Source organism: Chlamydotis macqueenii, chromosome 4, assembly GCF_036417535.1.
Source record: "Chlamydotis macqueenii isolate bChlMac1 chromosome 4, bChlMac1.mat, whole genome shotgun sequence".
Taxonomy (NCBI): Eukaryota; Metazoa; Chordata; class Aves; order Otidiformes; family Otididae; genus Chlamydotis; species Chlamydotis macqueenii.
This window is the reverse complement of record NC_141559.1, coordinates 58,782,580-58,810,315: the sequence shown is the minus strand read 5'-3', so window position 1 is coordinate 58,810,315 and position 27,736 is coordinate 58,782,580. Positions and strand designations below refer to the sequence as shown.

The following is a 27,736-nucleotide window of genomic DNA, read 5'->3' as shown; positions in this document are numbered from 1 at the left end:
GGAGAATTCCTAGTAAGAGATACTGTTCTGTCTGCAATGAAAATCCTTCTTATTAGACACAGAGAATCAAATCGCTGCATATAGTCTGTTTAGGATCATTTATTGTAAAGCATTGGCCTTTGAAACAAGTAACCAGTCTTTGTATCTGCGTTAGTGAAAATAAATAAGGTAAGAAAACTATTATAAATTCTTTTCTACTGTATGTAAGATGATAGATGTGTAGGAGTATAGATGATATATGTATTTGCAGGATTAGAGCCTAAAAAAGAAAATAAATTATATTGGAAACCTGAAAATGAAGGGGAAGATGTATTCTAGTGAAAGAAAATTTCATAATTCAGTACAAACTTTGGTTTTTTGCAGAGGCAGCAGGATTGTGACTTGCACTGACACAATCACCAACTGGAAAAATGCAGAGTTCTAAAAGTAACTTGGTGTCTTTACATGAGGATGTTATAGATGATATTTCAGACTTGAGTGAAATGATTTCAGCTGGAAAGGAATCTGTTGAAAAAAGAACAAGGACTCTGATTGAGAAGAATGGCTATCACGACTCCGTATACATAAACGCAGCTAAGATTTTTCAAGGCATTCATTCTGAAAAGCGTACTGATAGAATGTTGGTGCGGTATGGTGATGACTCAGTATCTCCCATGCTGACTTTTAAAGACGAGCATTCCCAGCGTGTATCTTATGAACTGGCTTTCAATGCTCTAAAATGTAAGTACAAAACTTTTCCAGGAATTGCCAACAGAAATGTTGCAGCAGAGGAAGTATGGAAAACCAAAGTGTTTAGTTTCTGCCTGACGGGAGAGATCTGGGAAACCTCTACTAGACTGCTCATATCCCTCAAATTATTTAAATATATCTAAGTGTTAGCATTTTGTGAAATGAAACATTTAAACTTTATGCTTTTTCATGTAAAGGAATTATACTTATTTAGAGTTGCTACTGTTTGTGATTGAATTTGCCCTTAATTTTCATTACCTTTAAACTTTCAGTTTTTTCCTTTTAGTGATTTAGAAGTTTTTCTTTCTCGTCCATAGAATCTTGTAGATTTCATAGCATAACATGTCAATATTTTATTTTTTTGCAGATCAAGATCTTCTGGAAGAAATATTGTTAGATAGTTGTGTTTACCCATGCCAGTCAATAGTAAGTGAACATTTTAGTGAGGAAATGAATTTTATATTTCCTGAGTTGATGTAGTTAGAATCTTTTCTGAGGATTCTGCAACATTCTTCTAAACAACTTTTGTTGTTTTGAACTATATGGTAGCCCGAGACTGAAATATTGTTATTCTTTTTAGTTAGTTCTCTAAAGCATCAATCTCCAGGGTACCAGATAAGCTGTTTATGAGATTCCTGTTGCATCTTACGGCTGGGAATCAAAATCTTTAAAGAAAGAAGGTAGGAGAGTGAACTATAATGCTTACTGCAGTGTAATACTTGCTCAGTGATGTTCTCCATGAGCCAGTCCATGTTCATGAGCTTTCCTTCCCTGCTGTGTCCCCTTATGAGTGGGGAAAAAAGTAATGTTCCCTTCTTGTCTCTGGGAGTTGGAAAGTGTGGAGTGAACCCCATCAGGCAAAAGAATGCATTGAACCCATGTTTTGTTGTTTTTGTAAGGAAATGAGACTTATGTGGTAACTTTTTGTGTTTGGTTGTATTTCCCTAATAACTTCAGTTTTCTAGCAAATTTCAGTCATATTTCTGAGAATGTTAGAATTTTTAAAGACATAAGAACTGTAAGAATTTAATGAAAAGAGATAGACAAGAATAACTGAAGTGCTGTTAGTTACTGTCCCTAAGAAGGAGATGCTCCCTGTTTTAAACATTTAGACAGGAGAAGGAGATTTTACATATGTCCCAACTGTGGAATTGTTATTATAACTGAGCTAATCGGTTGTTGCATACTGAAGAATCCCACAAGAGACAAATTGATAGCTAGCTATTCAAGGAATACTTTATGAAGAGAAAATAAAAGTTTAAATTCTAGTAACATTATAAGTTCTTAAGATGTAGTATATTATCTGTGTTTATGAGGAATGTTTTTAATTTTGATAAGCTAAGTAACTTTAAGTGGTGTATTTCATAGAATCATAGAGTGGTTTGGGTTGGAAGGGACCTTAAAGATCATCTAGTTCCAACACCCTTGCAATGAACAGGGGCACCTTCCACTAGACCAGGTTGCTTGAAGCCCCGTCCAATGTGGCCTTGAACACTTCCAGGGATGGGGCATCCACAACTTCTCTGGGCAGCCTATTCCAGTACCTCAGCACCCTCATAGGAAAGAATTTCTTCCTTATATCTAACCTAAGTCTGCTCTCTTCCAGTTTAAAGCCTGGCTGCCCTATCCTTGCCCTATCACTACATGCCCTTGTCAAAAGTCCCTCTCTGGCTTTCTTTAGGTACGGGAAGACTCCCTGGAGCCTTCTCTTCTTCAGGTTGAACAGCTCCAACTCTCTCAGCCTGTCCTCATAGGAGAGGTGCTCTAGCCCTCTGATCACCTTCATGGCCCTCCTCTGGACTCACTCCAATAGGTCCATGTCCTTCTTATGTTGGGAGCCCCAAAGCTGGACGCAGTACTCCAGGTGGGGTCTCACAAGAGTGGAGTAGATGGGCAGAATCACTTCCTTCGACCTGCTGGCCACGCTTCTTTTGATGCAGCCCAGGATGCGGTTGGCTTTCTGGGCTGCAAGCACACATTGTCCACTCATGTTGAGCTTCTCATCCACCAGTACTCCCAAGTCCTTCTCCTCAGGGCTGCTCTCAATCCATTTTCTCCCCAGCCTGTATTTGTGCCTGGAATTGCCGCAACCCAGGTGCAGCACCTTGCACTTGGCCTGGTTGAACTTCATGAGGTTTACATGGACCCACCTCTCAAGCCTATCAGGGTCCCTCTGGATGGCATCCCTCCCCTCCAGTGTGTTGACCCTACCACACAGCTTGGTGTCGTTGGCAAACTTGCTGAGGGTGCACTCCATCCTACTGCCCACGTCGCTGACAAAAGATGTTAAACAGCAACACCTGAGGAACGCTACTTGTCACCGATCTCCACTTGGACATTGAGCTGTTGACTGCAATTCTTTGAGTGTGACTATCCAGCCAAATCCTTATCCACGGACTGGTTCGTCCATCAAATCTACGTCTCCTCAGTTTAGAGACGAGGATTTGGTGCAGGACAGTGTCAAATGCTTTGCACAAGTCCAGATAGTTTGAGTTTTTAAAGGATTCTTCAGTGCTTTACTAACTCTCCATGAGGAATTATTTTCATATTCTCACAAATAAGTATTTCATTGGAGGTTTTAATGCCCGTTAGATGGAAGACTGCTGTTTGGCATGCGTCTTTTTGCAGAAGTAAGGCATGCTTTGTGTTACTTTCTCCATCCAATTGCTTTTCTGTTGCAGCCAGATGATTTAACCAGTTTGCTTGTTGTGATGCTCTATGACCTACAAGACCGAAAATTTCGAGCACGAGATATTTTTGATGACGAGGAACCTGTAGCAGAAGTTCAGAAAATAGAGCGTTATCTGTACAGGTATACATGCTAAGAACTTTTTTGTTGATATGTTTTAGCAGAAATACGGTGCCTTTTTTAATAATTGTCAATACTACAGATGTCTTTCAGCTTCAAATTTTGTGGGCTTTGTTTTTGTTTTTAATAAGAACCTACTGTGAAGGGAAACCTTCATATTCCTATAGTTAAGAGAAATACAGCTAACAAACCATCTTTATATTGTGGATTATTTTGCTAGAAAAGGGTATCTTATTTTGGAGTTGTTGAAACTTTTTTCATCCAATTTTAGAAAAGAAGTGAAATACTCAGTAAATGTTCATAAATATGAGTGTATCAGAGTCAAGAGGTCATGGAGTGGAATAACAGCCATTTATTTATATTCTATATACTTCTATTATGGAACTTGGTTAAATATTTATTATTGTAAGCAATTAGAACAAAAGAAGAGGATATGTAAAACATATTTTAAGTAGTCTTCAAGTATTTCTTTTGTCAGTCTGTAGATGAACTCAAGAAGCATTTGTTGGACAAAATTGTGTTGCTGCTGGATTTAGAATAGCCCAAAGAGTTTACGAATATCATAAGTGCAAGGTATTCCTAGAGGGCAGTAAGTAATATATCTTGACATCTGAAGTAGCTCAGAGCAATGTTTTTTTTTCTTTGAATTATCACATATCAAGATTATGCATAAGGCTTGTAAGAAGAAAAGACTGGGAATATTTCCTCTGACATTTTCCTGTACTGTGCATCTACCCTTGTCTGAGAAGAAAATGTCCTATACCTGTATTTTCCGTAGTAGCTTGCAAAATAAGACCTCACTTTTGGTTTTAGTTTCTGAGCAAGATAGTATTGTAATAGAAATACTGCATGTTAATGGCTAGTGCAAACATTTATAAAACTTATTAAATTTTGGTTATGATTTTGTAGTTTTAGGACCAAGTTGGCAGCTGCACTAGCAAGGTGTCGCATCAAACATGATGCTTGTTCGATTGAATACATTCTACCAGAAACCATACGGAAGCAGGAACAAAGGGCTTCTGCTTTACCTTTATATGTTTGGATAAACACATTTAAAATCAGGTAAAATCTTTAAAGTATCATCTAATATTGATGTTTTGATATATTAAGTGATATAGTTTGCTACACACTTGTCTTAGAATTTCCAGGTTATATTATTACCAGTAATTTAAGTTTCTTATAAGTAAATTCTGCTTAGTCCAGTGATTTTGTCTTATGTTTGGTTTTAGTTTTTATATATTGCAGTAATAATGTTCATAAACTGTAACAAAGTTGTGAAACAGTTCACCTTACTATTCCATTGCTTGTGTGGGTCTTTCACCAAATAAATAAGGAAATAAAATTAGAAAATCTATATAGGTGAGTAAACTCTGTGGTGAAAAATAGCGAAAGAGAAAACTTCTTAAACAGTGAGTATGTTAGTGTAAGCCATAACCTTGGCAAAGGGTGTTAAGACAGATACGATACTTAAAGCTGGTGTTAGTTCTGTAAGGACAGCGTAGACTTGAAACAAAAATACACTTTTTCAAATCCTGATATTCGATGGGCTACTATGTATGTAACAGAGGTGTTCCCAGTTCTGTGCTAACTGATACATGAACCATACCAGGTTATCTTATTGTCTCTTTTGTTAGACAGGTAATCTGTTTTATCATGTTTTCAATAATTTTGTTTTCATAGTCTTGTCTTAGACCAATGTTCTGTGCTTAGGTTATAGGCTCTTCAAGATAGAGAAGGTGTCTTACTCTGGTTGTGATTTTGTAGCCCTTAACTAAGAGTGACCTGAAAGCTGCTGCGTTGACCCTACATTTAATGTACCACATAAGCTTATTGCACTGTCTGAAACTGCATTTCAACTAAACAGTCTTGATGTATATACCTTTAAGTCTTTATGATATTTGAATTGCAAACCTCAGCATTTATGCCTTTATTACATTTACACAAGGATTATTTCAGATATCAACTATTAAATTCATTGTTGAGCTGAGCTAAATTGAAAGCAATTGAAAGAACAAAACTATTCCAGCAGTAAATTTGCTACGGTGTCTCCTGAGCACATGGACATTTATGTTTTGATGCTTTGAATCATCCTCTGGAGAGACATAGCTCTTGCTTAATTTATTTTATCAGACTTACTAGCTTAATTGTTTCAAACCAGAACTTACATACCTAAAATAGAGTTAATTCCCCTCCTGCATTAGAGAATATTGCATATTTATTTTTTTAATATATATCTATATATACACACACATCTTTAAAAAAATGAAAGACAAGAGTCCATATAATCAATGTGAACTATATTGCTTAAGTAACTTGTATATTTAATGGCCAGAGTTGTGTGTTAACAGCCTTCAAGATGTTTTCAGGGATTTGAAGCAGAAGGGATTCACAAGAGTTGAATCTGTGTCAGACTTCAACCGTTATACGTACTGTATGGACCGACATTGCCACGATGTATTGGTTTTTCCTTCCTCTCTGAAAGAAGAACTGCTTAATTTAGACCTTTTTGCAGATTGCAAACTCTTACTGCAGGTGAGTTGATATAACCCTTGAGTAACAGGACACGCAAACTGAGATAATACTTTGCATTAGAATGAGGTCATGTGTTATGTCACTGTCCTATCGAATCAGTCAGGCAGCAACATACTGGCATAAGGTTTTGGACATTTCTAATAATCAGAAGGTTAGAAACTGTTTCACTTACTAAATTCAGCATGTAAATGTTAATGCTTATAATTGATAGCTATGATTAAGTTAGTAGAATATGTTAAATTTAATCTTAAAACTGTTGAAACAAAAAAGGGTCAAAGAGGCAGTCTCACTTCTGAAAATGCGAGGAAAGTTTCAGTGTAACTCTATAGGCATTACCTCCAGTTAGTAGATAATGGTATGCTAATATTAGAATATCTCTTACTTTTCAACTGCGTATTTGTGATGGCAGTTTATTTTGTTGTATTTTGTGCAGTGTGGTTCCTAAATCTCCAGAAGTCCCACTGGTCTTTTTCCTGACTTGCTGTCATTAGGCTCTCTGGGCAAGATTAGTCAGAGGTTCCTGTTGTAGAGCAGTGGATTGGAGTAATTGTGCAACACCACACAGCCACAAATTACCTGAAGTGTCTGATGATTCTTGAGTGCTTAGCAGAAACATTTTAAAGGGCATTTTCACTTGATGCTTAGTATTTTCTAGCAATTTTAGCCTCAAAATTTATTTACCCAATTTACAAAGTAATTTAATATTCAGTTTCAGTATATATATTTTGAATGGAAGACTGTTCTGGTTTTGTTTAGTGAGGGGGGGCCTAAGGTGGCAGCTTCTGTAGGAAACTGCTAGAAGTCACTCTCCTTTGTTCAGTGGACTTGGCTGGGCCTAGGGTGGACCTGCTGCTGGCCAAGGCCGAGCCAATTGGTAGCAGAATGTTCCGTGATAACGCCTCTGCGATAATGTATTTAAGAAGGGGAAAACAGGAAAAAAAGAAAAAGGAAGAGAAGATGTGAAGGAGCTGAGCAGGGGCAGAGAGGGGGAGGCACAGGCCTCATGGGCCTTGCAGGCCTCACCCTCTGGCCTCTCGCCAGGTGACCGACTGGGCCCAACTTGGCCCAGCCTGGCTGCAAGAAGTGGAGAGGAGATGAGAGATGAATGAGATGTAAAGAGATCCTGAGAGGTATCTGCCAGTCTGTTGTGAAGAATTTTTCTTGTGAGAGGAACGGCTGCAGACACCAAGGTCAGTGAAGAAGGAGGGGGAGGAGTAGTGCGGCTCCTGGCCAAGATTCCCCTGCAGCCTGTGGTGATGACCATGGTGGAGCAGGTTGTCCCCCTGCAGTCCGTGGAGGAGCAGAGATCCACCTGCAGCCCGTGGAGGACCCCACACTGGGGCAGGCAGATGCCTGAAGGAGGCTGTGGCCCATGGAGCTGCTGGGGCAGCTGTTCTGGAGGGACTGCACCCCGTGGAAGAGATGACCCACGCCAGAGCAGTTCACGAAGGAGTGCAGCCCGTGGGAGGGACCCCATGCTGGAGCAGGGGAGGAATGTGAGGAGTTCTTCCCCTGACCATGAAGCAGCAGTGTAAAACAACGACTGACCGCAACCGCCGTTCCCTCTTCCCTCCTGTGCCGCTCGGGCGGGGAAGGTAGTAGAGATAATGTTAAGCCCAGGAAGAGGGAAGGGTGAGGGGAGGTTATCTTGTTCTCTGTCTCATCATCCTGCTGTTTTTAGTAATAAATGAATAGTTTTTTCCGAAGTCGAGTCTGTTTTGCCCATCACGGTAACTTTAAGGATTTCTCCCTGTCTTTATCTCCAGCCTCGAGCCTTTTTCTTGTATTATCTCTCCCTGTTCTCTTGGAAGGTGGAGGGAGTGAGAATGCGTAGTCTGGCCCCGACTGAGGCTGAACTACGACAAAGACTTACAGAAAAGAACTACATGTGACAGCCCCATAGGTTATGGGAACAAATGCTGAGTATTGGTACTTAAGAATATTCAAAGTGACGAAACAAAGCCCTCAAAAACTCCCATCTCCCTCTGGTGGGTAGGGTGGTACTTGAATGCTGTGGATACGTAGACATTGATGCAAACTTAAAGGTTTAGCGTTTTTTTTTTTTATATCCCTGTCCCTTCATCATCAGTGCTTGCCAGATTTGGTGCAAAGCATGGTACCTGTGGTCCATATCTTCAGTCTTTGCCTTGTAAAGTAATTTGATGGACATACTGTTTGATGTATCTCTTTTTTTCTTCATCAACTGTAGTATGAGAGCATTTACTCTTGTTGAGAGATCCCTGTACTTTCTGCACTCAAATCGGCCTCTGTGTTATTTGAATTTCAGCAAAATCTTGGTCTTTGATCTGTAAGGGCTTCATTTCGCCTATAATTATTGTCAAGAACTATGTGAATAGTTTTGCATATTGTGGCCTATGTTTGTCTTTTCTGGAGCTGGCTTTTGCTAAGAGTTCTTCCATATGGGGATGATACACACGTGCATTCTTTTTGCATATAGGTATTACGCTTTCTTATGCATTAGTTAGAATTATGTAAATTTATTAAGTGACTTAATAAGATGTTTGGGTTTGTACTTTATTTAATTCTATATTAGCAGCTGTCCTTGAGTAGTTTTTATCCTCCTTTCTTTCCCCCTTGTCATGAAAACAATTGAATACTTTCCTGATTTGTAAAAGAAGGTTAGCATTCATAGAAACCAAATTAGTTGGTCATACTTAATTTTTGTGCTGTTATTTTGTAGGATAAGTCTCGCAGCCTTGCTGCACACTCTGCACAGGCACTGTTGAGTGCAGGTGACGACATTTTAGTGGCTCACGTGGGTTCCCATCTGACCATTGCCCATATGTCAGTGCTGATAAATGACAGCATATCCCAAATTTTTGTTTGTGGCGTGAAATCTTCAGCAAAAGCAGCAGAACTGAGGAACTTGTTCAGTCACATGCAATGTAAAAGTAGGTATTTAAACAGTTGGTATGCATAAACTATTGTAATGTAGATGTTTGTGAAAGCTATAAATATAGCACAATTCTATCAGAATTCAGAGATCCCTTTTTGTAGGACTTGAGGAGGGCAGTGACAACTTATTTTTTTTTGTCACAAGGTGAACTGACAACTTTTTAGCTACAATCAAGTTAATCAAAGGTTTCAGATTAACCATGTCATACATGTAAGGCTCCTGAAATATCAGGGTGAATTTTTCCGTATAAGTAGTTCCTGTAGAGCAATTGGTATAGCTGGTAGCTGGGAGCTTTGGGGTCCATTTATTTGGTGCCTTGGCTGTTGCTTTCATGCTGATTTTCAGCTGTTTTGAGAGTGTTAATCCAAACCCCATGCACTTGTCGAGTTTACTTGGAGGACACGATCAGAACAGAATGCAACAAGACTCTGGAACCGCATTGTTGATCTTTTCAGTGGAAGAGCTAAGGTCTAGCTAATCCTTCAGTCTGCTTGAAATCAGTGGGACAAGCTTTGGAGGACCTGGGTCTGGCGGGCTCTAGGTCTATAGAAGTCTCTGTAACACCACTCTCTCTTCACCTTTATCACAGTAAAATTAGGCAGGCTTGCTTGCATGTAAAAGTGTTGAGTTTTTCCCTTTTTTCAGATATTCAGTTGTTACATGAAGACTTTACTGAGATTGGACCAACAGATCCGAGACTTCAAAAGGCAAAAGTTATTTTGCTGCTACCACAATGTTCTGGGCTGGGTGTTGGCAATCCAATAGACTTTATTGTAAATGAACACGGAGGTAACCTTTGACACAATAGCTAGCTCATGCTTTCTGGTAGAAATCGTATTCAAGTATTGTGGTCTGGACGTTGTAGCTGCTTCAGTGAATTGTATCACTTTATAAAATACCCTTCCTGTTAGATTTTTATTTTAACTACTATAAAGCTTGTATATTAAACAACCTGCATAATTCTGAATGTGTAATATACATGGAGGCTACTATGGAAATACAAAAGAGTATAAATAAATTACACAGATGATTTTTCCACACAAAGTGAGCAAGAATGTATTTGGCCTAGCTTAGGATTCTCAACAAGAAAACAAAATCTTTCTAGGTGGCACCGCAGGATTAAGAGCATTTTGTAAAGGTAATTTCAAGTCGATAGTAGAAAGTTTGAGGGTTATTCTGGGGAACAGAGTGTATATAGCCTTTCCTTTAAAGTAAAAAGACTATAGGTAGACAATGTATTTCAAGATACAAATGAGTATATACAATTTTCCCTTGATTACATTGCTTTGGTAACAGTTTGTATAAGTTTATTCACTGTACAATTTTAATTACATAGAAGCAAATAAGAGGTAGTAGTAATTACAAGAAAAGAGAGAAAGAAGAATCATTTAGGTATTCCTTGGTACTGTAATTTGTAAAACCTGCCTTCCCACTGCACTAGTAATAACTGGATCTGTTACCAAAGCATTTTCTGCAAACAGCTGAATTTTAAGACACTAACACAAGTTGCATTACTAACTTTACAACTCTTTGCATTTAGATGCAGGATTGCTGAGAGACATTTTCGAAGGGTCTGTGTCTGAGGATAAACTGTGTGTTCTTGTTGAGAGGCAGCTGAATGAGTTGATGCATGCAATGAAATGTAAGTGTGCTAGCTCTTGGATTTCGGGAACACCTTGTACTATCAATTCCATTGTACTGCCGTTAGTTTTTCTATCAATAAAAATACGCTGATTACTCTATTACTTAACAGTAAGTGTGTAACCAACCCCCCTAAGTTTAAAATTGTATCTGTGTTCTAGTATTCACCAGCCATTAATACAATAATCTTCAGCATTTTGTAGAGAACTGGCTCACTGGTTTGGTCATACTTTACAACTTCGGAAAAGTTGTAAACGCAGTCTGACTCCATCTGCATGCTGCCACTTTCTGCCCCCCTCCTTTGGTAGCTGTGTGAAAAGATTGGATGCAGCCCTGAATTTCTACTGAAAACTGCAAATATTTTAAAATATTTTAATTATTGAAAACCACTAGAGATTGAATACTAATGTGTGCAGGAGGATGTATTTTATTGGTAAAAATGACATCCAAGCATTATTTTTATGCTGATTTCAGTCCTTAGTAAACCACTGTGTATATGAAGAATTTGAACAGTAGAAAAACTTTGTTTGTCTGTTTTGTAGTTAACGAAGTACAAGCTATTGTTTACTGCACTTGTTCAATTTACTCAGAAGAAAATGAACTAGTAGTGAAAAAAGCACTGGAATCTGGAGTGGAAGGAAATAAAGTACAACCATATAGGTATGGGATGAGTAGATTTGTGTGACTTTAAATTGTAGCATAATTCTTATCCTAAACTAATCTGTGTCTTGCATTAGATTAATATTTAAAATAGTTTTTTGCTGCCTCTCATTCCATTCCTTTTGATGTTGTGAGAGTACTAAGTAGCATCCTCTTGACTTTTTCATCTGGTAGTTTTGTTCCCGACTGAAATCGAGATGGAAGGAAAGCATGACTGGTCGGAAATAACATTGTGATGAGCTTCAGATAGAGCTATTGCTTCCGTCCTGTCGGTATTCAGAGAATGAAGCTACTTTAAGATAAAATAGAGACTAGAAGTCAGGGGACTTGCTAGCACACTCTTAGCTTCCCGCTGCAGTCTCAAAGGAAGAAGAAAGCAAGTCTTAAAATGTGAGAATAATATAGAAGAGTAAGAACCTCTGGTGCAGGAGTGCTTATCCCTGTATTCAGATGAATGATTTCTGAGGGCTCAGGTTACAGATAGAGAACATCCTGTGCAATCATAACAAACAGAAATACATACATGAAAAAGTGTGTGCGTTGTATGCTTTGTGTGTAGTCAAAACCTGTCAGCTGTCACCCCTGTCAGCTGGAACAATTTTTGAAAGACTGATGGGTGCTTTCTGGATTTATCCTTTCAGCGACAGTAGATTGATACAAACAGTTGGCACTTGCTTGCACGTAGATGTAATAGCTGATTACAGGATGCAGGTTAGAAGAGTTTATGTTGCCAAAAGCACAGGAGAGTTATACAGTATTTTTAGATTTTTGCATTATCTTAGATGATCATGGGGAGAGGGACTGTGGTTCAAGATATCATTCAGTATATTGAAATTTAGCATAATTAAATGGTAAATGTTAACTGGGGCCAGTCTAAAGAATTTTAAAAAGAGGTATATTATGCATAATGCTAAGATACAGTACAGCAAAATGCATCTTTCTTGCAAATCACTGATAGAAGAGAGCGGCCTGGTTGAAATTTTTCGCTAAATAGGATGAAATCAGGGTATGTCTTGCCAGTGATGCTATGCTAGTCCAAAAGCATTTATGGACTCTGGCTGTAAACTGTGTTTTCCTTTGTGATTTGGAGTTTTGTGAAGTCTGTCATGTCTTGACCTCTGTGCAGCTATTACTCTATGGGGAGAATGAGGCGGACCTTGGAACATAATGGTCTCTGAATTATTTGAACACAAATAATACATAAATTCATGATATATATAAAACAGAATTTATATTTTAAAAATTCTGATTTTTTTTTCAGAGCTTTAGTTTTTCCAGAAAAAAATTCCCCCTTCTCTAAAACACCCCTCTTCCCCTAAAGCCAAAACAAAATCTATTCAGTGTTTTGCAGAAACATCATGAAACTTGTCACACCACCAAATTACACTTTTACTTTCAAAATACAAGGCAATCTCAGATGGTAAGAAAGGGAGAATAAAATGACATTAGGATTTTTGCAGACCTGAGCAAATTTATAACTGAAGCCTGATTAAACTTCATAAATGACAATTCCAGAATTGGTTCCTCCTTCACTGTCATGCATGTGTCTTGGATGTTCTCATGCATAGTTCTTGCTACAGTAAAGCTGCTGGTAACCAGCATGAACAGAGCAGTAACAGAGCACCATAGATAAAATACACAGTGTGATTATGCTTGTCTTAAGATGAAAGCTTAAGCCGTTTAAGATACAGGTACTGCTTATGACAGTTCCTTGTACACACTTCCCTTACAATTAACTAGCTGACTTATTTGACTGAAAGAACACAGGACAGGATGAAGACTTCTGTGGCAGAATTACTAGCCTGTGTTCACAGCACAGTAGTGCTGTGAGAGGCAAGTTATACTGATAAAACAACCTGTGTGATCATCACAGATCTACTTAATATGAATTTCCTTTTCCAAGAAAATGGAGAGCTTTCAGGAAACTGTTACATATGTATACATATGTACATATGTACATATGTATACATATATGCATATGTATTATACCTTTTGGAATTGCTGTGCAGTGCTGTTGTGGTGCTGAACAAAAACAAGACTGTGCTGGAGTTTGGGGGTCATGCAGATGGGTCTTGGGGCTGTAAAATTGTAAAGGTGATTTCAATCATGTACCCGCTGTCTAAGCTGAGCTTACCTTAACGATGTGACAGTTCATCACAACGGCTTTACCTTACGCAAGGGTACACACTGGGAACAGGTGCGTACAGAGGAGACGCTAAACCCTTCATGCATTTCCCCTTGGCCTATCACATTTGAGTTAATTTCTGCATCGACTTTCAGAGTCAGACCATCTGTTAAAGGAATTTTTGGTAACAGTCATCTGTATATATTAATAAAAATAAAGATGGTAACTTTTTTTTTTGCATTGAATGACTAGATCTAAAAGGAAAAATCTCCAATGTGTCAGAGGACATAGTCTTATTTAGTAATGCAAGTAATGCAAGGAGGCTGTGAGCCTGTTTTACCAAGTTCCAAGGGACATACTGAAGACTTGGGAACAAACAGTTTTGCAGACTTCCCATTAGAAATGCACCAGCCAGCCAAATCAAGATACTGCTTACAAATATTGAATGCATTTCTCCGTAACTGTCTTTGAAAAAGCTCTGTGTCAGGATCAGTGGAGCCCTGAGGAGAGGCTGTATCTTACAGTCCTCAGCAGCGCAAAGAGGAGAGGGTGATAGCTGCATATGGACATCTTGATAGCATTTTTCTGTGCTGAACCACCTTAGTACTAGTTTAGCAGCCTTTTGATCCAGGTCCTTGAGAGCTGTTTGTGACAGCTAGGGATCTCTGGAACACAGGGAGAACAAGAGAAAAGGCTTGTTCTTCCTTGCTCACTGATGCATTGCAAAACTGTCAGTTTGAAAAAACAGCACTCAGTTGTTACAAACAGGCGGATTTTTCTAACCTAAGATTTTTAGCATATATATTTATTAGAAGCATATACTTAATAACTCAAAGCCAACACGTCTGCAATTTGTGTGTAGTTCTTAGTGTTTTCAGAGCATCCCCCAGCTTCACGGACAACTTGATAATCCACTGATTGCAGACCTGAGAAAGAACATAGTTATTATGTTCATAGGTATTTATTATCTGGTGGTTAATATGCTTAGTTATTGGAAAAAATTAAATGGGAATTGTTGGAAAAAATGAAAAAAACAATTCTAAAAAGATGATTCCTCATGTCTTTTTGAGTCACATTTTTTAAAAAATGACGATACTAGTCTATAAGACTGTCATTGAAATACATAAGTTGGAAGTTAATTTTCATACATCCTTGTTTATTTCATTTTATATCCTTAAATATTATTTTCTGGTAATTTGTTTTTTTTTTTTACAGGCTTATTCCTCCTGCTTTTTCTGCTTGCTCCAATTCAGAGGCTTTCACTGAACTTTTTTTCAAAATTGAGCCATCAGAAATTTCCAGTGGCTGCTTTCTAGCTATTCTAGCAAAAGAGGTAAGCCTAGAAAACTACCATTTAAAAACACTTCACAGAAAAAGATTATTGCCATTTTCCCAAAATAATATATGAAATGGAACATTTAGAAAAACTTCTTGGCTGTTTTTTAGTTGTCTTAAGAACAAAGAATTGGTGAGCAGTTAAAATGTGCCACTTGTAGAGTTCTGTGCTGAGCACAGTTTTCCAACTTGTGCCTTTTCTTCTGGAGAAGTCTCTTGATCTACAGTCTGTGCTAGGAACATCTAGAGGAAGCACGTTGTTGCTGTCACACCTTGGAATGAACTATCACAGCTCGATTAGAGTCATGATAAATGGCATCTGGTAAAGTTATTTGTTATGTCTATATACGTCACTAAGATTTTCCAGTATCTAGTGTTACCCGTAGGGATTAAGACTTAATTATAATTTGAGTAAAATAGGTATGAATATTTTTTCTTCCAAAACTAAGGCATATGCAAATCTGGCTTGAAAGGCAGGGGGCTTTTGCTGAGTAAATGGAAAAGTCTTGGCATGATTCCTGAGGAGAGGCCTTAAAGGGCTAGTTTGTATCTCTGAGCATCAACATTTTCCTCTTGTGTCTGAGAAAAGTAGGACTTTTTTCACCAAAAGAGGAAGGAGGGAGTTAATTAGAATTTCATTGAAAATTAAAGATATGACATCTTATTTGGTTATTTGTACCACTTTCTGTCATACTGCAATTACAGTGCTTGAAAGCAGCTTGTGTCCTGGGGGAAATGAGAAGATTTCACTAAAAGTAAGAGAATCATACATGAAAAGCCTTTCAAGTTATCTGTTACCAAACTCTTCCTTTTCAGTGTAAAATATTTTTTTAACTTGGCTCCCTGAGCTAATAAGTTTTAGCTAATCATACTGTGTACATCTGTCTACCATATTGTCTCCTTGCAGAGAAAGAAACATTTTTGTTTCAGGTAGTTGATTTGAATCATTTTGCAGTCAGATTCTAATACACTGAAGCAGTTATTCCTGCGGCCAATTTTTAGGTGATTCTGGAGTAAACATTTTCTGCAAGGCAGAAAAATTGTACTTATAAGTATAATCTAAACTATTTCTGATACACACACTTTTATATATATGTATATATATGTGTGTTATTACAGACATGTTACAGAGAAGTCACTGTGGGCAAGGTGTAGTACAAGATCCAGAATTCGGTTTCCCCTCTTTGTGCCTGTTGAGGGCAAAGTCTCTGAAGAGCAAATGCCGATACCACTTGTCACAACAGTCACATTCTTAATTTCTGGAATAAATAGTTTGGTTAACATTTATCACACGTGACTTAAGTCTTTCTGCTAGATTCAGCCATAGTTTTATTGTGGAGTAAGTTCTGAGGAAGCTGAGATTAAAGCGTTGAGTTTGCAGCTTTGTGTTGTGGCTTAGAGTCATTGTTGTCTTCTTTGAAATTTTCAGAAAGATTCTTCTGAAAATGTGTCTGCTAAAGGCATTTTGGCTCGTGCTGCAGCAAAAGGACTGCTAGACAGCACTGTTGCAGAAAAACCAAAGGAAGAGAAGAAAAAGCAGAAAGTGACACAACGCAGACGTAACGTTACTGGTAGTGGCACAGAGCCAAAGACTGCAGGGTTCCTTCGCCATCAAACTGTATCAACCATTAAGGCTGAAGTTTCCACATCTAAAGCAGTCGGTAACATACAGCAAAAGAACGTGAACCGAGCAAAGAGGCGTGTTCAGTTGAAGAAACCCATCCACCCTGTTTCAGGCCCAAGAACTCTGCCCAAGCAGAGGCACAGATCTGCTCTGTCAGCTGCGGGTAAGGCGTGTGACAGACAGCCGTGGGCTAGAAAGGCACGTGCAGAATGTAAGAGGGTTGTATTGAAGCCTGCAGAAATTATTTTGCCTCAAGTGGAAACAGCATCTCTAAGTTCGGAAGGAAACAAACCCTGGATGTCGTCAAATCGTTGGACTGGAGCAAAGGGTTCCACCACTACGGGCTAAAGCGGGCAAACCAGCTGTGCTTAGGCAGCCTCAACCTTGGCTGTAAGAATCTTCAAACTCTCTCCCTGCCTTTATAAAGAAGGCAAAGATGCCTGTCTGTATTAATCAATACACTTAGATTTCCATATACCTTTATGCAGTATAATCTTGCTGTGGGGAAGAGATCTATTATGGGATATTTGCATAGAAATGTCCACGTTAGATGATAATTTTTAAACCAGTAATCACACTTTAAAGTGAATTGAGCTCAGCTGCATAATGCTGATACACTGTGGGGGCAGTGAGGTGGAAAAACTGTAGCTTCTTGCTGTCTGCTTTGCAGCGACAAGTTAAAAACATACATTTCCCCCCCAGCCCCATGACCTGGATGGATCTGCAGGAATACTCAATTTCAAATTAATTTATTTAAATTGAGACTGCATTTTGTAAGTGACTTCTTCACAACTGCTAGGTACTGTTTTTGTGAGTTAAGCGTTCAGACTGTGACACGTGGAAACTAAGTCTTGCACAGTGAGCCAGTTTGTTCACCTTCATTTCTAAAAGTAGATGGGAACTTTTGTATGGGCAACTGGCAAAGTACACTAAAGCCCATGCACAAGCTTTCTAGTACTTACTCCCTTGGCTTCTACTCAGGTGTGCTCCAAAATATTAACAATGAAAACTAGATATTTTAACTATAAAATTATTGAATTGTCATCCTGATGTCATGGCTCGTAACTGCGTTTCACCAGCTTTCTTAACCCAAGCAGTTCTTAGTTGAAAAGTGCTGCTACTGTCAAAATAAGTTATTTTTATGAATGTTACTGCTAGGCAGCTGAATAATGACTGAACACACAGTAGTTTGTCTTTCTTTGAAAACAGCTGTGGGCTTCCAACCCGCTCCCTCTTGCTAGTAAATATAAAATAAAATAACTGTAAAATATCTGTAATTGTTTTACAATCTGAGCAGAGGAAAAAAGGGATGCAGAGATACTTTTAAAACAATCTGATGTAGTATTAAACATTGACAGCATACAGAAGGAAAATGGCGAACAACGATGGAATGACTGTAAGACGAACCTCAACAGTTGTATTTATTTAGGTTATGCTGTTGCAGAAATGAAACAAAGACAGCACAGCAACATAGAAGGGCAAAGGTATCTGTGGCCCTTAAGAGAAGTTTTCTCCTAGGCAATCATTTAATGGGTTTGGTAAGAGTGGTGCCAGTAGTGTTGACAATACGGTATGGAATCTTAACCTACGTGATGCACACCTGAGTGGATTTAGACTCATCCAGAGAAAATGTTTTAACAGCTCTATTTTTCTCCACTCACACCAGTCAATACAGTTGGATCAGCTCTACCTCTAGAAGAAAGGATGTGAATGATACTACAGCAGCAGTGTAGACAGCAGGCTCTTGTTCATCAGATAAATATCATTGCTTCATTGAATCTGTAAAAATGTATTTTTGCATTTTAATCTCAGCCACTTGTCCTATTCAAAGGCATCACTCACCTGCTTTATATCCCCGTGAGTAACCCATGCTCCTGACCTGTTCCAATAAAAGGATGAACTGTGCTCTCTTCTGAACAGATCTGTAAGGACAGATCCAGACCTGTGTGCATGCAATGTGTAGAACTGAAAAAAAAAATCCCTATTTTATTTCAAAACCAGCTTGCAGGAGGAGAGATTCTACATGTTAGATAAAAGGAATGTACAGTACGGAGATCTGAGATTTTTTCAATATGGTTGTTAAATGCTAAAAGTAAATGTAGAGATTCTGCAGTTAAAGAACTAAACTATTTTTTAAAATCAAAATCTGTATCATTCATTTATTAAACATAATTAAAATTACTTGAAAAGTAACATACGCGTGTCTGACAATAGAATTTCTGGGCTACTTATGCAATACGCAACATGATGTCCCACAGTTGGCCTCATCTTGCTTTCAGGAGTTTAGGTTTCTGAAATGTTAGGGAGGCTAAACCTGTTAGAGTCTTGATGTCTCACTGAGAGCATCGAAGAGCTGGTAGTGAAGATTTTGACTCTGCAGGTCACCAGCTTACTTTGTACACACCGAACATCACACGCTGGCAACATCTGGGACTGACTTCAGCTGGCTTGCAGGTAGAAGCCTGTACGCTCAGTTGAACACGTGATTACTTTTTACAGTAAAACTGTCTCTTATGTAACTGATTCTCTTTAGAGCAGTTACGTATGTGTAATTTTCAACTAGAAACTGTTCATTCAGCTTTCCAGATGCAGAGGTGTCCATTGTACTGCTACTGCCTCTAAACAACCAGTATGCTCTTCCCTCCCCTCAACCACAATTTGGAACAAAAGAAATAATTTTCCAGTTTCATGGACCAGTAACAGTTGAGACAATAATTTTACGCAGCTAAATTTATTCTCAGAACAGATTACATTTAAGTGTGGAAAAGTGGTCAACAGCAGGGAGAACTGTCCTTTTCCATGTCCATCGGGTGCTTTACGTAAGACTGAGCTCTGCTAATAAACAGTGGGTTTGTTTCCTTCTTTCTCACTGCTGTTAAAATCAATCAAACCTGCTTTTGCTGACTGTACAGCACAAGTTGTAGCAATGTACTAATTAACCTGCCCAAGAAAGGAGTAATGGGGTTAATGGTAAGGCTGTAAAGGCTGAGCCCATATTGGCTGTTGAAATAAGAAAGTTCTCCTTTCCGTGGGTGACTGACTAACAACTTTAGATCCCTAGTTAAGTCACCTATGAAATGCTTGATAAAATTCAAAGAAAAGGGATGTAGAACTCTTAGTGGCCCAGAAGTGGCACAAGCTGGTAGACGCTCCACAGCTTTTCCTCTTCTGTCAGGAAAGGGCACTGTTTCAGTCGGTCCAGGTGACTCTGCACACCAAGCGTGTGACTAAGAACTCATTTCCCTGTGAATGGATTCTGTGCCCTTCCGCACAATTTTTGCTATTCCTGTTTCACCACCCTGGGGGTGGCCTCTGTAGCCTTACATCTCCCGCACCCCCTTGCTCCCCTTCAAATGAAATAGTACGTGGCTTAATTAAAACCTACAGCCAGCACTGCAGATTTCAAAAGAAAGGCTTTTATCTCTAGGTGTTGACTGTGAATATAAATCTCCTTGCTTCTGCAAGGGAGCGTATTAATGACATGACTGACATGTGATACTTACCTCTAACTCACTACTTGAATTGAAAAGAAAATAAGAAATTAGCGTTGCTTTACATGAGTTTTCTACAGACTTCAATAAAAATGTGACTACAAATAATTACAAAGCCTGCCTTTTTGAAGGCAACCTACAGTATACAGAGTGGAGAATGTTACAAGCGCGCGTCCAGTAAGGACAGTACATCAACATAATAATGCAGGATATTTCAGTAAAAATAGAATAAATAAAATAAAAATATTTAAGCTGTATTTAACAGGTTAATTTAAAACATGACATCCAACATACAAGGCATGGTGAACATGGCTGCCTGCCTACAGAAACACTAGGAATTATAAAAAAATGCATAAGTAACTGAAGGGTTCTACAACATCAACTAGAACAGTGACAGTTGCTCAAACACACGTACCCCATACATACTTTTTGGCCATGGTAAAAAGAGTGTCTTAACGTTCTGTTTCCCGAAGGATAATTGGCTTTGCAATATTAGGCTCTGATTCTGCAAACACCTGGGTGCACATTTAATCTTTTGGAGAATAAAGAGCTCTACTGAAGCAAAAAGGCCACGTATAGTCAGACCATAAAGCACGCTACTTAAGTGTCGGCAAAATCAACAACATTTTGGAAACAGACACAAAACTCTTAAAACATTTATTGGCAAGTGACCTACGGCTTCTCAAATACCTTTCTGTCTTCTTCTCAGCCTCCCTGCAACTGCACGCTTTGCTGGTGAGAGCTAACCAGGTGTTCACAGCCTTGACAACACCCACGCAGGAGAACCTTTACGCTGCTGTTTGCCAAGCGTGGGTTTAGTTTAAAGAGAGTCCGGATCTCTCTTGGGGAGAATCAGCACTGTGCAGATGCAACTACAAAATTTAATGATGCTGTTTAAAATGCCCTGTTGTAGAACAGTTGTAAATCCCAAATCCTGGCGTTTCCAGCTGGAACTTTAAAAAGATACTGTCAAAGTATTTTCTGTAATTTAAAATAAAGTCACATGATGACAAATAAGGAAATTTATCTCTTAACTTCATGATTCTACCTAAAGGTACGTTGTTAGCCACCACATTTTGATACCAGTCATGGCAGGTAGTGAGTTTTGACGCTGCTCCTAGCAGATGTCACTGGGATCCATGTGAGAAACTGAACAAGCACATACGGAAGCTGCCATCCCCGTGCTTTGGGATCTGGCTTCACGGTCAGTTCACACCACTGCTCCTGTAAAAGGAGTGGGTTGGTTTGCGTCCCCTCACCTCCAGTTCTCCCTGCCCACCTGGCATAAGCAACGTCTCCTCCAGCTGCACAAGCAATAGAGCTGCTGCAAAGGAGGCAGCAGGAACGTGAGCCTCGGGAGGGGAAACAATTGCTGCAGTGCCTGGGGTGCAGAATCAGGGTCATAAAGAGATTTGAGATCGGAGGAAGATCAGGTCTTCAGAGGGCATTCTAGAGAGCTACATTTAATTACAATAGTTGCCTAGCTAGCCTTCACCTGACGCTTGCTCATATATCACGCTGACTTTAGCTTAATGATTTTTCTGCATTTTTCAATGCAGAAATATCTTGAATCATCATTCTTTTCCCCTTGTGTTCCTAAGTTGCTTTGCCCAGGTGTTGCCATTAATTTCTTTAAACAATGAAATAAAAAGAAAATAGTTTGTTTCTAACAGTCCCTTGCATAGTAAAAGAATAAAAAAAAGTTATTGTAATAACAACCTTGCCAATGTTCTTTTAAAATTACAGTATGACCAGATTTGCAGACTTGGGAGACAGTTACAGTTTGGAAATTAACTATAAATAGCGGCAAAACATTTTTAACACTAGTTAAAAATATCTCTAATGTTCCATTTCCAAAATTTGTACCAACCTGCAGGTCTAAACAGAAGGGAGAGGCTCAAGATGCAGAACTGCATTTGAAAATGAGGCTGAGGTCCAATTTTAGGGGGCAATACTGGGCTTTGTCAGGGTGTGCAGTCGTATACAAATCAAAGCAATCATATGAAGCCTTTGGAGCAAAAGCATTCAAATCAAGTTCTATCACCTGAAGCACTATCCCGTTAGAAAACAACTCTCTTCCTGTTTTGTCACAAGAGCACTAAAAGAAATTTCACAGAATTTTGTAAATAACAAGAAACATAATTGTTCTTTTTGTGGCGTGTTAAGTATTCAGCAACAAACTCTGAGGGGAAGGGGAAATTGTGCAATGAGTCACTGAACTGAACGTTTCATCAAACGCTTGTATTGAAAAGGTATGGGATATTTTAGTCTCTGTGAGGTTTGTAAGACAATAAAATTACTGACCAGGTCTTTCTGACTCTGATTGGTTTGAGCCCTGCAGGAAACAAATGGTATTTCTGATGATTTACTGATAGATTTAGGAGAATAAATTTAACAGCCAACAGTTGCATTTGTATGTTTAAAGCCAAAAAGCTTCAGTGGATCACCCTGCAACTCAACTACTGAAAACACTTCTGGATTTTTCAGCATCAGTTTCGTATTAAACATTCTTCTCTAAGACCATAATGTATAACCAGGAGCTGAAATAATGACACCGTGATTGAAAAGCACATCAGAGAGATGTTAAAGTGGTTGCTGGGCCAATGCTGACAAAAAATTTAAAACTAACAGGTGCAGTTCTGTAGAAAAAAAACAACTTGGTATTTAATCTACAGTAATTCAACGGTAGCTAATACTTGGTACCTACTCCAGTGTTGAAAACAGAGCAAGGTGCTGTAGGATTTAAGATTGGTTTGTGACAAATCCAGCTCAAGACGGTGAAACTACCAACTCAGGCATCATTCACTCCAAGGACTTTAGCACGAGTTCACTGGGAGGGACGTGGCCATATTCTTTTTTTTTGTGTGGGTTTAGGTAATGTTCATGTATTTACAATCAAACAGACCTTCCATTGCTCATGATGTAACTCACTGACAGCAAAAAAATTACTCATGCTTCTTTTCATATCACACGATGGTGGCAAGAATGAGAGAACATGCTTGTCTAACATTGTTTTGATAAGGGTAAATTCTCTGAAGACAAAGCATCAGCAACTGGAAATGGAAGGCCAGACATCATCAGTTCATTTTCCTTAGTGTAGCTACTGTTATCTTCAGTTAAACGTTAGGAGAATCTTCTCTCTTACGCAGCTATGGCATCTCAGTAACGGGGCGTTTCTGTTTCAAAGTGTCAATGAGGGACAACACTCCTCTTTTTACATTAGTTGTAACTCTTCTAGTCACCGAGTCTGCAGGAGGTGGGGGCGGTCGAACTTTCTGGGAAGGAGGTCTGGCTACCAAGCACTTCTGATACCGTAACTGCAACAAAGCAAAAGCATCCTGCAATCCTTACTGCATCCAACACTTTCACAGAGCACTTTAAATACACTTTTAATACTTTCTCATGAAATATAGTCAAGCCTCCATTTTGGCAGTGACAAACAGCCCAACTGAAGCTAATGGGACACTGGTCTGTCAATCTATGGGCAGAAACTTATCATTAGCACATGACAGATATCAAATGAAATAAACAGCCTTTTGAAAACTGAAAAATAAGTTTTCTGGGTTCAGCTATTCTTGAACAAGGATGATTTTCAACACGTTGTCACCGGGTTGTATAACACAACTCCGAGTAAAATGTTTTGGCAGCATTCGATAACTTGTGTAGTGACAGAAGATTTCTAACTTACACAGATGTTGCAGAGGTTGGGAGGGAAGATGATTAAAGGGGCATTGTTCACTAAATCGACATTTCAGACTTTAAAAATGTTGGAATTTAATTGATTAACTAGATCAGACTCCCAATTCCTACTTTAATCTCTTCTTTCTTTTTCTGTCTGTATTAATTTCAATTAATATAACTGCAAATTTGGAAAGACAATTATTTATGGAGGCAGTGAAAAACCTAAGTGCTATGAGGTGCCTTTGAAGGTTACTTACCATACAAGCAGCCTGAACAGCTTCTGATACATTGCCTGCATTTGGTTCACACCAAAAAACGTGGCACTCAAAATGCTGGTTTCCCGTATCCATAATGAAGGCGAACGTGTGAATGTCCTTGCCTACTCCCATGAAAGACAGGAACCGCACACGACACTCCACCATGATTTCCTCTTCATTCTGGTTATGAATCAAATGATTAATCATTACTATTGGCTATTCTGTAGAACTTTCAAGTTTAAGTAGACTAAAACGGGGAGAGACTGATGCAGTATTGTGGAATTCCAATTCCTTTTCATCTGGGTGCATATGCCCACTGTGCTCAGGCCCGGGCTGGATCTCCCCTTCTAGGCTGTCACCAGAAGACCAAGGCTTTGAGCGTTTGCACCAAGCATACTGTGCATTTCAAGCAGTGCTTCTTTTGTGACAAAATGTATGACTCCAAAGGATACTGCCCTGTCACTGGTGTGTTAGAGGCGCTGGTGTAAGACCTCATCAACAGACATACATAGAAAAGACATTCTTGGAAAGTTTCATTGTATTAATCTCTACAGAAAATGCTCTCCAAAAGGACAGTGATGTGAAACACAGATTTTAATCTTACTCTTGGCTTCCATACCAAGAATAAAATAAATACAGTTCAGAATTTAGGATTGCTACTTAGGGCTTAACCTACAACATTTTAGGCTCAAAATTCCTAGAAAGGATAAGACTGAATTTGTTTTAAGTATCTAATCAATACTTATAATAATTTATATTTTTGAGAACATGCTTGGAATGGTAAATAAAGCTGAAGCTGATACAAACAGTAGGAGCCTCTGCAGATTCACAGCCCTGGAAAAAAATAAAATGCAAGATAAGCAAATGAATTCTAGTACAAAGGAACTCTTTCTACTAGTGTTTATGTGTTCCTGGTTTTCAACACTCCAGTTATGTTAAACGTGTTCTAAACAAGACAGTCTGACATACTCTTTCGTTGATGACTGTGACAGTAGCATCAGCAACATTCATGGTAACTGGCATCCAGTCTTCTTTGCTCGAGGAAGCCATTAGACTTTCAATGGCATTATTCAGAGTATCCATTCCTAAAACAGAAGAAAACATGGTAATGAAAAACAAATACATAAGTAAACAATAAGAAAATATTTGTTGTCACATAATAGTACAGAAAACACATTGTTTTGGACTCCTTATTGAAAGAAATTTGATGATGGAAGGAAGGGTTGTGAAGTTGGTTTTCTTCAACTGCAGAAAGAAAACAAGTGCCTCTGGCTTAGAAAAAACAGGCTCACATCTTGTTCAGCTGCTGCACCGTTTTGGTTCTCTAGGGCCTTTCTCATTCATAGCAGAGCTCATATTCGGAGAAAGCAGTAGAAAGAAACTCTGCCTTCTTGACAGCTCCCAAAATACTCTGTTTGTAAAATATATGTTCAAATGAGGCCCCGAATACCAGATGTCTTCATGCCTTATCCTTCGAAAACCAGGCATTTACACTTGGCTAGCAAAGTCCAGCCCTGAGAGTTTATGCAGGGTGCTTTGGAAGTCACTTAAGAACAAGTGTTACATACCCACGGGTTTAGCGACAGGTAGCATGCCCAGGTACTGGACGTGGAACTTCTGTACCAGTTCTGTCTTTGGTGTTGGGAAATCTACTGCATGGGAACAAAAATCAATTTCTGTTTATCAGCATTCACAGCAGGGAAAATCCCTTTTATTTAATCAATAATATAAAACAGTTTACCCAGAAATTGTACTCTGAAGGTATTGTATTGATTAAAAGAAATTTTCACTCCCTCTGACAAGCACAGTGCTCAATAATTTCTAAAGGAATTAGGAATAACTGCATCACCTTATTCTTGATCTAAGCTAAGAATAAGGTCACGTTATATTGCTGTCATATTAAAAACCAGAAAATGTAGATGAATGTGTCTCTGAGACATACAGACCTAAATTTCATTGCATAACTACATAAAATTTGGAATCTGTTTTTAATAGCATCCCTGTTAATATGTTAACAGAGTCTAGCAGTAATCAATCCTGCTGTCCAAGCAGACAATTACACAAGTTGATGTATGGATTAGGAGTAAGATATTCAGTATAGACTGGTGGATCTAAAGCATGTAATTTCCTGTAAAGCTAACCCAGAGTATGTTTGTTCTCCTGGAATGCTTTCAAGAACAGCAACTATTAAGCTATGACTAATAAAGACATGCAAAGGCAACCTTTTACCATGCAGCAGAGTGTGCAAAAGACCCTTTAGTCGGATGACAATCCTCTTGCACCTCTTGCCTTGGGAGCTGATAAAATTGATGCTGAAAACTTGGAAGAGCCCTCCTAGAGCTCCCCTGAATCCAAGAGAATAACTGGAGAATATTCTGGGTTTAAGGAAGATTTGGCCAATTTGTGCAGTCTCAAGTCATGAGGTATTTTGATGTGAAGTAGACAATATGTGCAAGTAGATACAAATAAGTAAGACTGCATTTACAAAATCTGTATTTCAAAATAAAAGAGGAAATGCACAAGTTGACACAACTGACAACTGTCAACACAACCAGCAAAAATGTTTAATGTAGTCGGTAGCCAGTTACAGTCAGATACAGTAACTAAAAGAGCAGATTACACTCCTGATCTCTCCACCCAGCATGCTGCATTGTGGTCAGACGCAGCACCAGAAACGAAACCTATCTAAAGTAGGACCATCCCACAGATACTAGCTGTAACACACAGTACCTTGCAGAGGAACATCAAGGGTGACATTTGTCCTGTCTTGCAATGAGCTGCAAGCCATAGCTTTAGCATTCTTCCGTTCAGCCATAATCTGAAGAGGATGGTGATAATACAGCATTAAAAAAAAAATAGTACAGTAGCAGCTACAAGTACAAATTTACTCCCATTACAGCCCTAGTTTCTGAAATCTGAAATAAGTCAGGGGCTACATGACTAAACGCTGCTGAAGATGCTTCTAGCAAATTTCTCTCCCCTTTTTTTTTTAGGTTTTATATTTTGATAGTATTTTCTGTTACAGGGACACATGATAATATTCCCGCTAGCAGATGAAAACCAATACACGCCAGCTTAGGAAGAATCTCTGGCTCAGCAAAGAGGTCCAGCGTGTCAGTTAGCACATGCCAAGTGCTTCCCTGAATCAGGATTACATCTGTTGCTGAATTACGAAGGAATATGCTCTACTTAACAACACTATCCTGTTTTATTGTGTTACTCTTAGCTATGGTTTTAAATGCTTAGTTGCTCTCTTATCCAAAATTTATGCCAGGAGTTTCATGTCACAGTTAAACATGTGACAGCTCTACTGCCTTTCTGATACCCCTGTGTATAGCTACCATGGCATTTACTGGATGTTGACCTTACTGGATATAAGCGGCTGTGGTAGGGCTTCTATAGCGTATTTTTCCCTGCTAAACTTGCTGGAAACATCTGTGAGAACTGAGAGTTAGAGGAGAAAGTTGAGGGTCTAGGCTTCTCCAGCCAGCCACTGCTGCAGTCCCCTGTGTGAAACTTCACCAAGCACATCCTGCAGCTCCCCGGCCAACCCAAGCAGCTCCCTGAGTCCTGCCACCTGCATTTCCTTCAGCACCCAAGCCCCACGGACCTGCCAGGCTTTGCACAATTGCTGGGCTACTTTGCCTCTGCCTCTGGCAAAACGCTGCTGCCCAGGTTACAGTGATGCACACTGTGCAAATGCTCTCCTTGTTTGCATGAAAGATCACAAGTTCAGTAGCTGTGTCTGCAGTGTTGCAAAAATGAAGACTTTTTAGACTATACAACTGGCTACAGAGGGGAATTCCACATCACTGTTTGTTTCCATTCGCTAACATGAAGACACAATGTAAAAAGCAAATGACGGGCATACAATAAATCAGTATACTTTTAAAACCTAAAGGTTTCCTAACAAGCTTTTCTAGAAGAGCTGTGAC

At 39.0% G+C, this 27,736-nt stretch overlaps 2 protein-coding genes across 20 annotated transcripts in view; one reads left to right on the top strand and one right to left on the bottom strand.

The window, feature by feature from the left end:
- The first annotated feature begins 410 nt into the window (after window positions 1-410).
- On the top strand, window positions 411-16,720 carry NSUN7 (NOP2/Sun RNA methyltransferase family member 7). The gene is made up of 11 exons (XM_086747677.1): window positions 411-720; window positions 1,097-1,155; window positions 3,411-3,541; window positions 4,448-4,600; window positions 5,887-6,070; window positions 8,772-8,982; window positions 9,633-9,776; window positions 10,528-10,629; window positions 11,171-11,288; window positions 14,629-14,746; window positions 16,178-16,720. Exons 1-11 carry the CDS (start codon window positions 411-413, stop codon window positions 16,718-16,720), a joined length of 2,073 nt encoding a protein of 690 aa, XP_086603803.1.
- Window positions 16,721-18,514: 1,794 nt separating this feature from the next.
- Window positions 18,515-27,736, bottom strand: part of APBB2 (amyloid beta precursor protein binding family B member 2) — a 193,921-nt gene continuing 184,699 nt past the window's right edge. For 17 of the 19 annotated variants that reach the window (XM_086746723.1, XM_086746729.1, XM_086746726.1 and 14 more), the window contains 5 exons: window positions 26,532-26,619; window positions 25,370-25,453; window positions 24,771-24,886; window positions 23,802-23,981; window positions 18,515-23,180 (listed from right to left, as the gene is read on the bottom strand). In XM_086746723.1, coding sequence (XP_086602849.1) covers window positions 23,013-23,180; window positions 23,802-23,981; window positions 24,771-24,886; window positions 25,370-25,453; window positions 26,532-26,619 — 636 coding nt within the window. In that variant the 3' untranslated portion in view covers window positions 18,515-23,012. The remainder of the gene's footprint in view (window positions 23,181-23,801; window positions 23,982-24,770; window positions 24,887-25,369; window positions 25,454-26,531; window positions 26,620-27,736) is intronic. The other 2 variants (XM_086746731.1, XM_086746722.1) reach the window with 1 other exon arrangement.

Excerpts from the sequence above, each read along its gene's own strand:
- NSUN7 (XM_086747677.1), top strand. The coding sequence starts at position 411 with ATGCAGAGTTCTAAAAGTAACTTGGTGTCTTTACATGAGGATGTTATA. Across the intron at positions 721-1,096 it reads GGCTTTCAATGCTCTAAAAT|ATCAAGATCTTCTGGAAGAA; the intron begins GTAAGTACAAAA and ends ATTTTTTTGCAG. Across the intron at positions 6,071-8,771 it reads ATTGCAAACTCTTACTGCAG|GATAAGTCTCGCAGCCTTGC; the intron begins GTGAGTTGATAT and ends GTTATTTTGTAG.